The sequence below is a fragment of the Nyctibius grandis genome, chromosome 7, assembly GCF_013368605.1.
Source record: "Nyctibius grandis isolate bNycGra1 chromosome 7, bNycGra1.pri, whole genome shotgun sequence".
In the NCBI taxonomy this organism is placed as follows: domain Eukaryota; kingdom Metazoa; phylum Chordata; class Aves; order Nyctibiiformes; family Nyctibiidae; genus Nyctibius; species Nyctibius grandis.
The window spans coordinates 37,387,680-37,406,014 of NC_090664.1; the positions used below are offsets into that span (position 1 = coordinate 37,387,680).

The window sequence follows — 18,335 nt, forward strand, 5'->3', positions numbered from 1 at the left end:
AAAAATATTTCTTATTTTTGTTCTAACACAATTTTTTTTTAGTGATGGAAAAGTTGTAGGAGAAGGAAATAATTTGCCTTCTAGGTCTTATAATGAGGCTGCTAGCTGGGGGGCTTACTCAATCTGCCAGAAAATCTAGTGATCATGCCTTAGCATATGATGCTTATACTATATTAATAATTTGTCAACATAGGGAAAAGCTAAATTTTAGAAATTAAGTTGGGTCCATCACTATCCAGTTTGTTTTACAAATATTTCTTTCCTTTCCAGAATACCAATTCATTGAGCAATTCTTCTGTGCATCTGCCTCAAGACCATCACAATTGCTGCTCTCTTTACAATCACACTTTCTTAAAAGTTACATCTCACACAGTGTATAAATCATATACCTTATTCTTTATAAATCTGCATTCTTGAATTATTTTACTTTAATGTAGAATGAGAATTCAGAAACTTTAAATTGCAAAGCATATGAAACTAATGAATGAGGTGGGGGCCCTGGAGACAGAGGATAAAAAGAAGGCGGAGTTACTGAATGCCTTCTTTGCCTCTGTCTATACTGCTGGAGGCTGTCCTGAGGAGCCCCGGACCCCTGAGGCCCCAGAAGAAGTCAGGATAGAGGAGGAGTCTGTCTTGGTAGATGAGGGCTGGGTCAGGGACCAATTAAGCAATCTGGACATCCATAAATCCATGGGCCCTGATAGGAGGCACCCGTGGGTGCTGACGGAGCTGGCGGAAGTCATTGCTAGGCCACTCTCCATCATCTTTGCTAAGTCGTGGGCAACGGGAGAGGTGCCTGAGGACTGGAGGAAAGCGAATGTCACTCCAGTCTTCAAAAAGGGCAAGAAGGAGGACCCGGGTAACTATAGACCGGTCAGCCTCACCTCCATTCCCGGAAAGGTGATGGAACAACTTGTCCTTGGTGCTGTCTCTAGGCACATCAAGGATAGGGGGATCATTAGGGGCAGTCAACATGGCTTCACCAACGGGAAGTCATGCTTAACCAACTTGATAGCCTTTTATGAGGACATAACCCGGTGGATAGATGATGGTAAAGCTGTGGATGTGGTCTATCTCGATTTCAGTAAAGCGTTTGACATGGTCTCCCACAGCATCCTCGCAGCTAAACTGAGGAAGTGTGGTCTGGATGATTGGGTAGTGAGGTGGATTGTGAACTGGCTGAAGGAAAGAAGCCAGAGAGTGGTGGTCAATGGGACAGAGTCCAGTTGGAGGCCTGTGTCTAGCAGAGTCCCTCAAGGGTCGGTACTGGGACCAGTACTATTCAATATATTCATTAATGACTTGGATGAGGGAATAGAGTGCACTGTCAGCAAGTTCGCTGATGACACAAAACTGGGAGGAGTGGCTGACACACCGGAAGGCTGCGCAGCCATTCAGAGAGACCTGGACAGGCTGGAGAGTTGGGCGGGGAGAAATTTAATGAAATATAACAAGGGCAAGTGTAGAGTCCTGCATCTGGGCAAGAACAACCCCATGTACCAGTACAAGTTGGGGACAGAGCTGTTGGAGACCAGCGTAGGGGAAAGGGACCTGGGGGTCCTAGTGGACAACAGGATGACCATGAGCCAGCAGTGTGCCCTTGTGGCCAAGAAGGCCAATGGCATCCTGGGGTGTATTAGAAGGGGTGTGGTTAGCAGGTCAAGAGAGGTTCTCCTCCCCCTCTACTCTGCCCTGGTGAGGCCGCATCTGGAATATTGTGTCCAGTTTTGGGCCCCTCAGTTCAAGAAGGACAGGGAAGTGCTAGAGAGAGTCCAGCGCAGAGCCACGAAGATGATTAAGGGAGTGGAACATCTCCCTTATGAGGAGAGGCTAAGGGAGCTGGGTCTCTTTAGCTTGGAGAAGAGGAGACTGAGGGGTGACCTCATTAATGTTTATAAATATGTAAAGGGCAAGTGTCATGAGGATGGAGCCAGGCTCTTCTCAGTGACATCCATTGACAGGACAAGGGGCAATGGGTGCAAGCTGGAACACAGGAGGTTCCACATAAATATGAGGAAAAACTTCTTTACGGTGAGGGTGACTGAACACTGGAACAGGCTGCCCAGAGAGGTTGTGGAGTCTCCTTCTCTGGAGACATTCAAAACCCACCTGGACGCGTATCTGTGTGATATGATCTAGGTAATCCTGCTCCGGCGGGGGGATTGGACTAGATGATCTTTCGAGGTCCCTTCCAATCCCTAACATTCTGTGATTCTGTGTAAACTCCTAGATTCAGCTGCAGAATACATGAGAACACATGTATAAGGGGTGTGTAGACAGAGTGGGTATGAACGCACCAAGTTTATTTTTAAGGATTTGAGAATTTAGTGTCCTAAGAAAGAGAAGATGATATAGTGCAGATGCACAACTTACACAAGTTCATCCGTAACTTAATTCAAAATCTCCTTCCATGGGAACAGCCATCTTCTTTACAAAATGTTCATTAACATTTCTTAATAAAAATGAAGCAAAAAATTGTCCTAATTGGTAGGGAATCAATCTTTTCACATATATCACTTGTTAATCAGCTGTTTACAGAAAGGCTTACAAGAACTCACATGGGTTCACATGGCTGCAACAGGTGCCCTCCTCTTTGTGAAAAATCTCTTCTTTTCGCCGCAGAAGGTTGTCATACTCTTTTCTCCATGCAGGACCAAACCTTGCTTTTATCATAGCAAATGGAATTAAAGTGATGACAAAGAAGGGGCTACTGCTAGTTAATAAAAGAAAAAACAAAAGAAACGAGTCAGCAGCGTGATTTGCCTATTCAACCACTTGCTTTTGGTGGTATATGTTCATTTTAGGTGACAGGACCCTTTTGGGGTGTAAGAGGGTGGCATCTTTTTCGGCTTGGAACCAAATAATGAATTCTCTTTTATGCTACCTTGTGGTTCTTCAGCACCAGCTGAATGATAGGAAATGTGGATATCCTGGCCCACTAAGAAGCCTCAGGGCTTCAGTGTGCTCCCTACTGCCATGCTACACGACAGGGAATTTTCCTGGGTAAGAGCTATCAGCAAAGGTGCTCCTGACTCCTGCAATGTCAACCTTCAAAATGATCCTTAGAGTCTGTGAGTGAGTGCTTGTGTTTGCAATGTGTTTTAAATTTGCTATTCAAATATGAATCAAGTATTTACACAAGGATAAAAAAGGCAGAGTGAGCTCTGAGGAAGGTTATATTAACATTGTATGTAAAAACCAGAAGTACACAAGGTATTAACATGGAAGATCTCTGTACAACCAAGGTAGGTTATATGTGTATGTGGTAAAAGATACCAGTATCTGTGTGTGTAAAAACACATTCTGAAGCATAAAGTAGTATTGAAAAACTATAAATGATTTTATCTTTCTATTAAGGTAAAGGACAGCATTTTTTGTATGCAAACTCATCTGCCCAGAAGGAAGGAAACAGAGCAAGGATAATTACTACCAAAGTCTTCCCAGCTAGCCTCGGGGTCTGTAGGGTTCGGTTCTGGTTCTGGATGTTTGCTTCTAGGCAAACAGGAGTCTTAAAGGTGAGTAAAAGCACTTCTGCTACATCATGACATAGTAATTTTTGCTTTAGTAGTATTTGCATTTCTGTGTCTAGAATGAGCAAAATCTCAGAGCTTATAGTAGCAGTACATCATCACAACTTCACTGCAGTTACACCTATATAGGAAATTTTTGTCAACAAGATCAAGTGACAATTCTGTTTTAGTTTTAATTCCACTTGAAGTCCTTTTGCTACGTATGTAAGAATTAACAATGCATGTTTGACTACCATGCTTAAACCTACCAAACATCAGCACAGTTCTTCTCTGCACAATTCACTCTCTTACATAAAACAGAGGCAGTTTCCAATGTTTAGGACAAAAACAAGAAGTGGTTTAAAAGAAAAGTTTTAAACGTATTAAGGCCACCATGTATGGAGGGTAATTGATTAAAATAACTGGAAATAAAGCATTTAACCATATTAACAATTATATAGCTCAAGCTTCCATGAAAATGTCTTCTTGCTGCTCCCCAAAAATCCTTAATGGGCACAATTTTAGTTGTTAAGTACTCTGATAAAGGTCCAAGCAGGGATGTGAACCCTTCGCAAACAACTTATTTCATTTGGCTCACTGAATTAATATGTTACGTGGTGCCTTTTTTAGAGGTCTGAGCAAGACTGCTACCTGTGGCAGTTTGTTAAATTTTGAAAATACAGGTTATATCAGTTTTACTATGTATGACAGAATATAAAAATTTTCATATTCTCTCAAACTCCTGAACTAAATTATCCGATGTTAAAAGTGAGCAAGAATATTTTTGTGGTATTAGACCTGGAATTAAGTCAGGAAGTTTGGACCACTGTTTTTGTACTTATTCTGTTTGTCTTTTATCTGTAAAGGACAATCATAGCACAATTCCATGGGATTATGATGCAATTCAGGCCGGAAGGGCCTCAGGAGGTCTCTAGTCCAACCTCCTGCTTGAAGCAGGGTCAGCTACAGGATAGCACTAGGTGGCTCAGGAATTTACCCAGTCTTGAAAATTCCATAAATGGAGACTTCTCAGTCTCTCTGGGCAACCTCTGCCACTGCTCAACCGTCCAGCATGAAAAGGCTTCTCCTTATATCCAGCCAAAGAATAGTGCTACCTTTCATTCCATGCTTTGTCTATCTATTTTTTAGTATTTTTTTTTCAGGATAGGGTTCGCATCTCAATTTTATCTCTAGCACCTAGTTCAAGGATACTCTGAGTATTGCTATAAACTTAATTAATAATAACAAAGAAAAAAACCTGTGTTACTTGAAGTTTAGTATAAGCAGCAGATACTTCTGCTTTCCAAACTGATTTTAAATGAGTTTCAAATCATGTTATTTTAACATTTCTTTCTATTCAGTGGATAAAAATGCTCAAAATGTATTCTTCTCAAAGATACTTCAGTTATTAAAGATGAATTTTTAAGTGTTTATATTGCAATCTTGTAATTTTATTATCTGAATACAGCTTTTTAAATACTCCACCATGTCTTCAAGTGCATTCTTTCCAGTTTACATTATTTATCCTTCCACATACACAAACTTTGTACATTAAGATTAAGAAAACAAAACAATAGGTCAAGAGCAGTTCCAGATTAAATTGAAATAAAAAGCAAACAGCAATTGCTTTTTGGATCTGTTGGTAACTGAAATAATGTGAGATTATCTGTTTGTTTAAATTCAAATACCCTCGACATTACAGCACGCAAGAGTGCAGACAAGACTTTTTTGAAGGAGCTTCAGAAGTTTTTCAAGCATCACAGAACACTTAGAATTAGTGAATAAGTAGATGTGTGTGGCCTATGTTAGTAGGCAGACAACCAAACAGAGACCGCATTTAACTCTTTTTTTTGCATTTCAAACAGACTAGTTTAATTAACTCTCATTACCTTCAGTTTCGTAAAGAGATCCATAAAGAAGTGTCTTACTCCCACATACAAATAAGGTTCCCTGTTCATGGCTTTGCGATATGTACTCTTTATGTAGAAACATATAACAACATTCATAACAGACTGAAGTACTCAGCAAGGAATTTTCATCTTATCACAGACCCAGTTTACCCTTATGGACATTTTGCTTTCTTCTATCAAACTAATAATATATTTTAACATCAACTGTTGCTGTTATTAAATCAAGAATATAAATGAACTGTAACACTTTAAGTGAAAAAAAAAAAGCCTAAAATAACAAAAAAGAAAAACAACAAAACCAACAGCCCAAAAGTTCAAAAGCAACAGCTCAGTGAAGATTTCTGTTCAGGTTGTACTGGAGGTGAAAAAAGTCAAGCTGTAATAGGAAGTCTGAATAATGTGTTAGAATATAATAACATCGATACAAAAGCTGATGTTATAGCTATTATCTGAAATACAGCTATCTGGTAAAGTCTGAATTAATAAAATAGGACTATAGAGTTCATACAAGGAATCTGTAAAAAAGAAAGATAAAAATGAAGGAGGTCTTGGTATAGGAAGTAGATGTGGTAGAACTACACAAAATAATCTGAAGTTACGGGAATAATCTTATTTTTACCCAGAAAAGGAACTATTCACTGAGAATAAAGAAAAATGAATTAAAAGTGCGTCTCTTCTGTATTCATAATGCACATTTCAGTTGCAGAATTCCATTGTCATAAACTCTGTAATTTGTTCATAGGGAAACCAAGAGCATAGGCTATTATTATCTTTGAAAAGGGCACAATGTTTACAGCAACTCTTGCATTAACATAGAATGGATGTTATTTAAAAGTCATCTGAATACTGATGTTTCAGGACATCAGTCAACTATTAGCCAACAGGAGAAAAAAGTTGCTTCATAATGATTAAGTACAAAACAACTAGCTTTTCTTAGGAGTATATGGTAACAGCCTTTGAGAGGTTAGTTATTGAGTACTAAATACATGACTGGTCTAATACATTAATTAATATGCTCTGAACAAGAATAGCTCTTAATATAAACGATTTTTACTGCGTTATGCTGCAAATGTAAATTTTAAAAATGAATTTCTCTCTACATTTTTATGAGCTTTTAGTTGCATTTAATGAAGCAGGAGTTTCAGCAATAAATGGCAGCAATTTTCACATCTGTTTCGTTCCAATGGGGATCCTATTGGTCATCTATCAGAGATACAGAAAACATTCAACTTTCATTAAGCTTCAGCATTTTGTCTCTGTTCATTTGCTTCAGGAGTTTGTCACAAAACTGAGAATAAAAACCAAAATTATTTCCTGATGTTATAGTATAATTAGAATATATCAGGTTTCTGCTTTGGTATTTGTTGATACTAACAGAACTGAGGTATGGGAAATTTAGGTGTAGGTCACGACATTTTTACTAAAAATGACTAAATTTTTTATTACTTCAAACTCATGTTTAGAGAAGTAAAGAGAAACCAGGTGGATAACTTCTAAAGTGCTTTTCTATTGTGACAGTGAATTGCGATACAATTTTGCTAATCTGATTTGTGGGTTTTAGAGAAACAATTTCAATCTGCCTCTGGTGTAGCTTCAGCCCAAGGAAGATGTGCAATGATGACTGCCAAGGAACACGAGGAGTTCAAAGGCATGATCATAAGGATGTAGAGCAGAAGACATAGTATCATTATTCACTGGAGTCAGTGGGAAGTTTCCTCAGCTGACACAAGGCTCTGGTGCCTAGTGAAGTAAAAATGCAGGTTGTCTTTCACAAGATTTTCCTGCTCCCTTGGCTGGTGATTAAAGACTATATGTTGGGAATGATGGGAGAATACACCTCTTATTATGCACCCTTCAGACCCGCATTGGCTTCTTGGTTATTAGTCAGTTAATTAGCCTTCCAGATGGAACGTCTTCCAGACTTCCAGCATGCCAACTGCTAGAGTCAGGCAAGATCAGGAAGATAATATGTTATCTTGAAACTCAGCATGAGGGTACAGGATAGCCACATGAGTTGTAACTGCTGATGACTAAGTAGAAAATAGCAGTTTCTATTTCATGACCTTCAAAAGTACATGCACTTTCTCCATCCCCAAAATGAAATAGAAGTTGAAAAAAGAATTCAGGAGTTTCTAACACACAGGGTGTGATGGGCAGAATTAGAACTGAGTCATGATTTTAAGGCAGGGAAATGGGATTTGCTGAGGAATGCTGTTCACATATGGATTACAAATGTACCAGCTGGCAAAGGCACCTTTGAGAAAGACCAAGAAGCAAGTATAAAAGCTTCACTCGCACATTCATCTCATGCAGATTATCATGCTAAATTCTTCTTAAAATGTCCATCAAGTGTATATTGGGTATCTCCACTCCTGAGCTTTTCACTCTGCAGTGAATGCAGTGCTAGCTCTATTTCTGTCGGTTCCTGTTCTTTGTGATTTAGATTGTGTGTACGACCTAGAAAAGGTGTCAGCACAGAATGAGGAATAGACGGGTACAGTGACTAGTTAGTACAATACATGCTTATTATTTTTAAATTAAAATGATGGGATTTAGCCCACAACTAGGTCAGTATTAGCTGGAGCACAGCCTCCACAGAATGATAGATACAGAGTTGTTCAATGGGACTTCACTACAGGCTTTTTTTCCATCACATGCAATATAGTGGGATTCATCTTGCTAACTTTTTCCTCTTTCACATATTAAATTGTTTCTTCTACCAGGCTAGCTTGTATGCAATTCATAGGATGCTGTGTAGGGAGGTGTTGGAGTCTATGGAGGCACTAAGCAACACACAGCTGTAGTTCTCCAGGGCTCTAGGGAGCTCATATCCATGAGAATTTGCTTTACCTTTCATGTGCCATATATGTTTACACAGGCCAGCAAAAAAATCATATATATGCTAAATGTACTTCCTGACCCAGAAGATGCTTCAAACTCTCAGTGACATGGGTAACCTCAGTGAAGAATACAGTATTACGTCTTACAATCGTTTCTTCACTTTCTGTGGGCACAATATCTGAGAGAATATCTGTATCCCCAGCAAAAGGAACAGACTCCTTGGGCTTCCCGTTTTTCTGAATTGCATTGTAATCTCATTTGATTTAGCATATATTTTAAATTATGTATTATTCTTTCAGAAATTTCAGCTAAAATTTTTAGAAGATACATAAGAACACAGACCCTTTCCTGGCATAGTTACAGATAGATAAAGACTTGGAGAAGTGAAGTAAAAGTATTCAGGAGTTCTTCAGCAGAAAGTGGGACTTAAGGATTTCCCCAGGACTATACATGAGAAATGGAGCAGAGCTGGGGGCTTACCTGAGATTTCCGATGTACCAGTTTAGAGATTTACACTAAATGCTGTCAGTTTCCACAGGGTACCTATGTGCTTGTTATGAGAAACCATACACCAGGTTTAAACTTCAGTCAAACATAACTGAGGACACAGCCATATAAATTAACAGAACATTTTAACTAATCCATAATAATAACAACATATCTGCATGCCCTTATGTATGTTAAATATGAGATAAATCTCAAAGAGAAGAAAGACAAGGCATATAAAATTAAGTTACATCACAGAATCACAGAATCACAGAATGTTAGGGATTGGAAGGGACCTCGAAAGATCATCTAGTCCAATCCCCCTGCCGGGGCAGGATTGCCTAGACCATATCACACAGGAACGCGTCCAGGCGGGTTTTGAATGTCTCCAGAGAAGGAGACTCCACAACCTCTCTGGGCAGCCTGTTCCAGTGTTCAGTCACCCTTACAGTAAAGAAGTTTTTCCTCAAATTTAAGTGGAACCTCCTGTGCTCCAGCTTGCACCCATTGCCCCTTGTCCTGTCAAGGGATGTCACTGAGAAGAGCCTGGCTCCATCCTCTTGACACTTGCCCTTTACATATTTATAAACATTAATGAGGTCACCCCTCAGTCTCCTCTTCTCCAAGCTAAAGAGACCCAGCTCCCTCAGCCTCTCCTCATAAGGGAGATGTTCCACTCCCTTAATCATCTTCGTGGCTCTGCGCTGGACTTTCTCTAGCAGTTCCCTGTCCTTCTTGAACTGAGGGGCCCAGAACTGGACACAATACTCCAGATGCGGCCTCACCAGGGCAGAGGAGAGGGGGAGGAGAACCTCTCTCGACCTGCTGACCACACCCCTTCTAATACACCCCAGGATGCCATTGGCCGCCTTGGCCACAAGGGCACACTGCTGGCTCATGGTCATCCTGTTGTCCACTAGGACCCCCAGGTCCCTTTCCCCTACGCTGGTCTCCAACAGCTCTGTCCCCAACTTGTACTGGTACATGGGGTTGTTCTTGCCCAGATGCAGGACTCTACACTTGCCCTTGTTATATTTCATTAAATTTCTCCCCGCCCAACTCTCCAGCCTGTCCAGGTCTCTCTGAATGGCTGCGCAGCCTTCCGGTGTGTCAGCTACTCCTCCCAGTTTTGTGTCATCAGCGAACTTGCTGACAGCGCAGTCTAATCCCTCATCCAAGTCATTAATGAATATATTGAATAGAACTGGTCCCAGAACCGACCCTTGCGGAACTCTGCTAGACACAGGCCTCCAACTGGACTCTGTCCCGCTGACCACTACTCTCTGGCTTCTTTCCTTCAGCCAGTTTACAATCCACCTCACTACCCGATCATCCAGACCACACTTCCCCAGTTTAGCTGCGAGGATGCTGTGGGAGACTGTGTCAAACGCCTTACTGAAATCGAGATAAACCACATCCACAGCTTTACCATCATCTATCCACCGGGTAACATCCTCATAAAAGGCTATCAAGTTGGTTAAGCATGACTTCCCGTTGGTGAAGCCATGTTGACTGCCCCTAATGATCCCCCTATCCTTGATGTGCCTAGAGACAGCACCAAGAACAAGTTGCTCCATCACCTTTCCGGGGATGGAGGTGAGGCTGACTGGTCTATAGTTACCCGGGTCCTCCTTCCTGCCCTTCTTGAAGACTGGAGTGACATTCGCTTTCCTCCAGTCCTCAGGCACCTCTCCTGTTGCCCATGACTTAGCAAAGATGATGGAGAGTGGCCTAGCAATGACTTCCGCCAGCTCCCTCAGCACCCGCGGGTGCATCCCATCAGGGCCCATGGATTTATGGATGTCCAGGTTGCTTAATTGGTCCCTGACCCAGCCCTCATCAACCAAGACAGATTCCTCTTCTATCCTGACTTCTTCTGGGGCCTCAGGGGTCCGGGGCTCCTCAGGACAGCCTCCAACAGTACAGACAGAGGCAAAGAAGGCATTCAGTAACTCCGCCTTCTTTTTATCCTCTGTCTCCAGGACCCCCACCTCATTCATCAGTGGGCCTACATTGCCTCTAGTGTTGGCTTTACCTGCAATGTATTTGAAGAAGCCCTTTCTGTTGTCCTTGACCTCTCTTGCAAGGTTTAATTCCAAGGAGGCCTTAGCTTTCCTAGTTGCCTCCCTACATCATCTGACAACAGACTTATATTCCTCCCAAGTGGCCAGCCCCTCCTTCCACGATCTGTACACCTTCTTCTTCCACTTGAGTTTGCCCAGCAGTTCCCTGTTCAACCATGCAGGTCTCCTGGTACCCTTCCTTGACTTCCTACCTGTTGGGATGCTCTGATCTTGAGCTCGGAAGAAGCAGTCCTTGAACGCTACCCAACTATCTTGGGCCCCCTTACCTTCTAGTACCCTGTCCCATGGGATTTCCCCTAGCAATTGCTTGAAAAGGCCAAAGTTGGCCCTCCTGAAGTTCAGGGTTGTGATTCTGCTAGCTATTCTGTTCCTGCCACATGAGATCCTGAACTCTACCATCTCATGGTCACTACAACCAAGGCTGCCCTCAACCTTCACCTCTTCAACCAGACCCTCCTTGTTAGTGAGGATCAGATCCAGCAGCGCTCCTCTCCTAGTTGGCTCATCCACCATTTGCATCAGAAAGTTATCATCAATGCACTGGAGGAACCTCCTGGACTGGGGATGGCTGGCTGAGTAGGCCTCCCAGCAAATATCAGGGTAGTTGAAATCCCCCACAACAACCAGGCCCTGTAATTGCGAGACTGCTCTCAGCTGCCTGTAGAAGGCCTCATCACCGTCCTCATCCTGATCCGGTGGCCTGTAATAGACACCCACAACAGTATCACCCCTGCCAGCCTGCCCCTTAATTCGCACCCACAAACTCTCAACTCGCTCCTGATCTGCCTCTGGACAGAACTCAATACATTCTAGCTGCTCACTCACATAAAGAGCAACTCCACCACCTCTCCTTAGCGGCCTGTCTTTCCTGAACAGGACATAGCCATCCATGACCACATTCCAGTCATGCGAGGCGTCCCACCAAGTCTCTGTAATTGCCACTAGATCATAGCCCCCCGATCGAACACGGATTTCTAACTCCTCCTGCTTATTCCCCACGTTGCGTGCATTGGTGTACAGGCATTTCAGGGAGCGAGCTGGGCACACCGATTTCATCCCAGATTCACCCCCTGATTTCACCCCAGGGGGATAGGGGGCCTCCTGGTCTACCTCAACACTAGAGCATTGCCCCAGTGGTGCAAGCCCAGCTGCCACCCCATCCCCCTTCGAATCTAGTTTAAAGCTCTCCGAATGAGCCCTGCTAATTCCTGTCCCAGAACCCTTTTGCCCCTACGACATAAACCTTTCCCATATATCACTGTCACGCCTGTTGTCTTATAAAACCAGCCATTATCAAAGAACCCAAAGCCCTGCCTGTAGCACCAGTCTCGTAGCCAGGTGTTAATAGAGAGAATCCTACTATTCCATCCCACGTCATCACCTGAAAATGGAAGGAGGGAGGAGAAAACAACTTGTGCCCCAGACTCTTTCACCAACCGTCCTAGGGCCTTGTAGTCTTTCTTCATCCCCCTCAGACTACGGGATGCAGCTTCTTCCCCACCTGTCTGGAAGATCAGCAGGGGGTAGTAGTCTGTGGCCTTCACCAGGTTGGGGAGTTGCCTGGTGATATCCCTGATTCGGGCTCCAGGCAGGCTGCAGACCTCCCTGTGATGGGGGTCAGCTCTGCATATTGGGCCCTCAGATCCCTTTAGAAAGGAGTCTCCAACCACTAAAACTCTTCTCTTCTTCCTTGTGGAGGAGGTAGCTATACGCCTGTCAGGTTTTTCTGACTGTGGTGGGACCTCTGATATAGGTTGCCTCTCCACCACATCCCCGTTGGACCGGCTGTATTCCACTAGGGCTTCATATCTATTGCTCAGAGGCACCTGTGGAGGCAAGGTAGGCAAGGAGGGCACTCGCCTTTTGCCACGGCCATAGACTTGTCTCCACTCACTCTTCTCCTCTAGGTTATTGTTTTCCACCTGAGAGGGGCAGAGTACAGGGGTCCCTCGATCCTGGGAGCTCTCCGGCAGGTGCTCCCATTTTTGTTGCAGGGAGGGCAGAGCCTGGCTCCACCAGTCTATCTCCATTTCAGCCTCCCGAATGCTCCTAAGCCTTTCTACTTTGGCTTGAAGCCTTTCAACCTGGTTTTGCAGCTGTGCCGCTCGGCCGAGCAGATCATCTACTTGCTCACAGCGCACACAGCCCCCTGCCACCACAGAGACGGTGTAGCATTCCCTGCAACCCGTAACCTGCACCATTGCCTCCTTCCGTGGGAGCTCTGTCTGGGTTCCCACATCCATTTTGGTCTTCTTCCACTGGGTAGATACCATTGTTCTTTCACTGAGCTGGGAAATACCTGTTAGTGACACCCCTGGTTCACAGCTCCTTGGCACCTTCCTCGCCTAGTGCACTGGGAGGGAGTCAGTGCCCTCCCCAACGAGTACATCTATGAGAACAGAAGCTGATGTCATCAAAATGTTGCATTTTAGACCCAGTTTCACTTGCTGCCACCCCAGACCCATTGGCCGGTGTATATACTGCAGGTTTCATGATGGATTTATCGTTTGTACTGAGCTTGAGCTACAGGGTTGATCGTATGTACACAGAATGACTCCACGCTCCATCTGAGACCAGGCTCAGTGTGGACATGATGCAATTTCTCTGTACACAGACAGAACTGCTCATGCAGGCAGCATGCTGTTAAAGTTTTAGTACAAAAAACTTCTCCTACCAACCTGACAAAAAGGAATGGCAAAAACCATCTGACTTTAAACAGTTTTTAACTGTCCTTTTAAAAGAGACTCTAGTATTGTCTTCAAATGTTTTTGATTCTTTTCCCTTCTGCAAGAGTTATTTGTACAGCTGTGAGACTTTTCAATTAGATATATTGAAAGCAATATTATCTCAATATTAACCTTCAAAAAGTAGAAAATATCACTGCGTGATACAGTAATAGCTAAAACCATGCTAACACTGTTATGTGCTGTAAAATTCTAGATCACTGAGATGATTGTTATATGTCATGATTGGTAAAATAATGGATGGTTCCAGTGATACAGACAGGGTTGAATCAGCTATTTCTTCTTAACACCTGTCCTTTTAGTCCTGTAAGATGCATGCTTTTAAGAAGACACTGGATATTGCTGTTACACAGTCCTGTAACCGAACATGAGGCTTGACAAAATTCAGTCCTGATTTGGATTATTGTATGTCAGTCGTCTTGATGCTCCTCTCCTCCAAAAATGAAATAACTTGCAAGACCATTCAGGCATCAGAGATACTTTAATCAATACACTAGCTTCTATGAAGTATGTGATTCACAGTGCCATTTGGGTTTTTAGTTTATTTGACCCACCAGGTTGGCTGGGACAGGCAAAGGTATGCAATTATACAGATCATTTGTATTGGTTTAAGTTTATAAGTTTCTCGGTTTTGTGATCCATAATTAAACTGGGGCACTCAAGTGGGAACATGAACCCATGGGCCACTGGAAAATTAGTCTAAAGGCTTAAGAGAAGGATGGTGTTGAAAGTGATGAGAGGAAAATGATTAAAATATTCAGTCCCTTAAACAAGTAGTTATCATCTGGAATGACTAGAATATGCTTACTTTTATTACTCCAGTTCTTTTCCATTATTTCTGACCTGTTTTAGATTGTATAAGGATTTTGGACACCTGAGTGGGAAGAGCAACTACCTGCATAAACTCCAGAATTTCATGTGCTTGGTATTAATTCATCAGTTGTTGGTTAATTGCGAATTCATTCATTGTCATTCTCATTGCTTTCCTATTTGATGATTTTATTCATTTTTTATTTATGGTGTTGCTAAATATGCTTGAGCTAATTTACTGTGACTGCCTGAAACATCGTATTATAAATTGCTTGTACCGGATTAGAGACTTAAATATCTAGATGTTAAGCCTTTTATTTATATCTCTAAATTCTTCACCGAGTCTATCAGCTATAAGGAAGTCACCTTTTAGACATGAAAGAATAGCTCAAGATCCTTCTCAGTCTTTTCTTCAATGTTTAGATGAATTTGGGGTTAGGTCTTTACTGATTAGATTCTATATGTCAGGCCAAGACTGTCTGTAGATTTTCCAATTAGTGATTGTATTAGCAGTTCTTTCTATTTTATTTTGTTTTCGTAGTAGCTTTTTATTTGCAGCTGAACTAGCATTAGCAAAAGTATTCAGTAACATTTGGTCATTGCCAATAAGGCGTGGGTTTGAACGATATCTAAGAGGGCCAGTACTACCCAGGCAGGTAGCTTCACTACTGGGCTTCGACTATGTTACCCTGGCTAGATGAACTGCTCCGTTGCTTAATGCTGATTCAGTTGCATCTCTTGGGTTTCATTGTCAACAGGTATACACAGCTGAAGAACATGGACTGGATATTTTTATGTGGTCCTCTAGTAGAAATGAAGAAAACAAATGGATGTACGCAAATGTGGTCCTTTCCAGTAACCGCCCTTTCAGAGTTGCCTTAGAAGCTGAAGTGGGGTTGAGTGAACCCACAGAATTTGCTCTTGATGATATATCTTTCACCCCAGAATGCATTGATGGAGGTACGTTATTACACAAATACTTACAATACATGTTTTCTTTTCAGAAGGCACAGGAAAATTGCGTTATTTCATATTTCAATATATAGCATAGTTACAAAATCTGGAGTTTTTTCTTTTGAAATTATTGCAATACTGCTATGCTTTTACTTCATTACAAAAAATGTAGAAAAGAAATGGGCACAGCACAATCATGCAAAGAAGTATGTGTTTTTTAAGGGAAAGAAAAATGTGCAAAGGAAAGAAAGATCAAATTTTTCATATATGACACACATGACAAATCTTCAACTAGCTCATTTTTCCCTGAAGGAAAGGAGTCATTATACCTATCAGAAGGATTCCTATCTATTTGTTGGCTGAGTGCAGTATCTGAATAAAGATATTTGTCCATGGATTGTGGAAGACAGTTTTGTGTTATAACTAGCAGCTGAACATATGAGTAATTATAGCAACTCAGAATATTACTGTCTTTGAGGGCCTTTTAGTATTTTTATGAATCATACTTGAGAGGAATCTACCATCACTCAACTGTATTGGTTTTTTCTTCTATGAAAATAGTCAGAGAAGGTCTTAGTTTGGGATGGAAGAGTTTTATGAATATCAAAGTGGTTCACAATTATTTAAAAAAGAAAACATTTTGGTTTTTTTATCTTTGCTCTCTTCATACAATATCTCAGCAGTATAACAAATACACCTTGCTGCCAGGCTCTTTGAGAATTTACAATCTCACTTCTGCTACACAAGCTAAGTGACTTGAACTGTATAAAAAAAAATAAATTCTAATGCCTTATAATTCCATGTTTATTCTGTGAGAAAGGCAGTGGTTTACTCTGCAAAAGAAATATAGCATATGGTACAGTATCAGAAGAAAAAAATAAGTATATGTTCAAATACAGATTCTGATAGAAATATTGGCCATTCCTTATTTTAGAGTCAAGAGGGGAAGAAAACCAAAGAAACAGAAAACTCTTTGTGTAGATCTTCATTCATCGAGAACAACTAGGAATTATTATGGTTAAATAAATGCCAATACGGATGATATAAAAATGTTTTTGAATAACATTTGTTTCTATTTATACACCTCTTACTGTTCAGATAGAATAGCTTGTGTATGAATTAGTTGTCATGCTGTTCAAGAAACTGTTTGCTTTTTTTTTATTGTGATGAGTAAGCAGCTTCTTGGAGAATTAACCACATGCTGATTAAGGCTTAAAATGAAATATATGTTCATGCAGGTGGCATTTGCTCAGTCTCAAGCTGAACAAATGTTTTGTTTATTTTATCTGAATAATACCACCAGTAGGCTCAGGGAAATACTATTTTGCAAAGTTCTTCAATGAGCTGCAGACCATGTGCCTAAACAAGTGCTTGTTCTACCTTTATTATGTTAATCACCTTTGTTAACTATACCTTAGGAATCACTTAGGCAGTTTCATGTATAATATACCAGGTAAATTTTCCAATTATATCTCTTAAGTACCTGTAATTAACTGGAAGACCTAGGTCTATATTCCAACAATGTATACAAATCAGTTTTCTACTTTTAATGGAACTTATACTTTGGTAATTTAGTATGAGCAAGCACGAATTCAGAGGAAGGAAAAAATTCTTCCATGGAAAGTGTTTGTTAAGGTATCCTGAAATAATCATAACTATAGAAATAAGGTGATTTTTATGGAGAAACATTTTCTAATCATCTTATTTTTCTCCAGAGATTTTTCATTTGTAGAATGCTTCGAAGTATCTAACTTGTATCACACTGTCTGTCTTTCTTACAAATATGGTGTATCATAAGGAAAGCCTTAAGAAAAATTGTTAGAGTTATATTGGTTATTTACATTTTGTTGGGTAAGTCAAAAACTCATACCTTAACTACATGCACCCACCTAAAAATAAATCAGACAGTCTTAGCTGGTCATCTATGCTCTTTGCCCAGCTGCAGAAGAGGCAGACATCTTCAGGAGTCAACTTATTCCTTTGTATAGTAAGCTGGCAATCAGCCTGGAATTAGTTCTTGCAAGCTGCAATACTTATAAGACAGTTTATCTTGCTCTGTTCTGTGTTATATCATTATTATCTCATCTGACAAAGAAACAGACTTCTCCTTGGACAGTTGACGTGTTTAATTTATATGCAGGATACTTGTCTTTGTATTCACTTGTGCTCTCCAGACAATTTCTATGTATTCTTCATGGTGATTTCTAGAGGTATAGGAAGGGTCTATACATGAATTCTTTAAGAAACATTGTTCTTTATAAGTCTATTCTTTAGGCTCTTGGAAAAGTGGCATAAATTATATTACCCTAAAAGCAGCCTAGGCAAGTCTTCTGGTATGGCCAATAATAGATACCCAAGGAAATGTATTAGAATGAAAGAAGAGCATACTAAGTTACGCCCTCCCCAAGACTTTCCCAATCTGTACTAATTTGGTTTAGAGACTTTCTGAAGCTCTGAAGGTCATGCTTTCCGGTGTCTCTCAGCTGATTTTTCTTCTATGAATTAGCCAGTTCTTTCTGGCTAATATACCCAAACTTTTAGTTATTATAGGGAAATTATTTATAATTTAGTTGTTACTGGAAAAACATTAATTCACAAACCTTGGTTGCAGAAGGTCTTTTTCATGTTTTTTAATTCCTGTCACATTGCGTCCCTCTCCTATGCTCTGCTGTAGATCATCATCCACTCACTTAAATCCATAACTTGGAATTAGAGTACAGAGTATTCTATCCTTACCACTATTTTTCTTTATACCTCTGTTAATAACCTTTAGCTTGCGTTAAATGTGTCATCCTAGATCCATCTTCCTCAATCCTGATGCTTCCACAGTTCCAAATTCTACTAATCCATCTCTTGTTCCTCACTTAATTGAGCATCCAATTTGAGGCATCCTATTTTTTCATTCCCACTCATTTTTTGCCTCCACCAACTACTCCACAGTTGTATGTGCACCCTGAAAATTCTGCCAGTTTCTTCTATCATCCATCCCCCTCCCCC

At 41.1% G+C, this 18,335-nt stretch overlaps 1 protein-coding gene across 1 annotated transcript in view; it reads left to right on the plus strand.

The window, feature by feature from the left end:
* MALRD1 (MAM and LDL receptor class A domain containing 1) overlaps window positions 1–18,335 on the plus strand; it is a 302,374-nt gene that overhangs the window by 206,891 nt on the left and 77,148 nt on the right. The window contains 2 exon segments of the mRNA XM_068405612.1: window positions 3,358–3,515; window positions 15,143–15,344. Of these exon segments, the coding sequence (XP_068261713.1) occupies window positions 3,358–3,515; window positions 15,143–15,344 (360 nt within the window).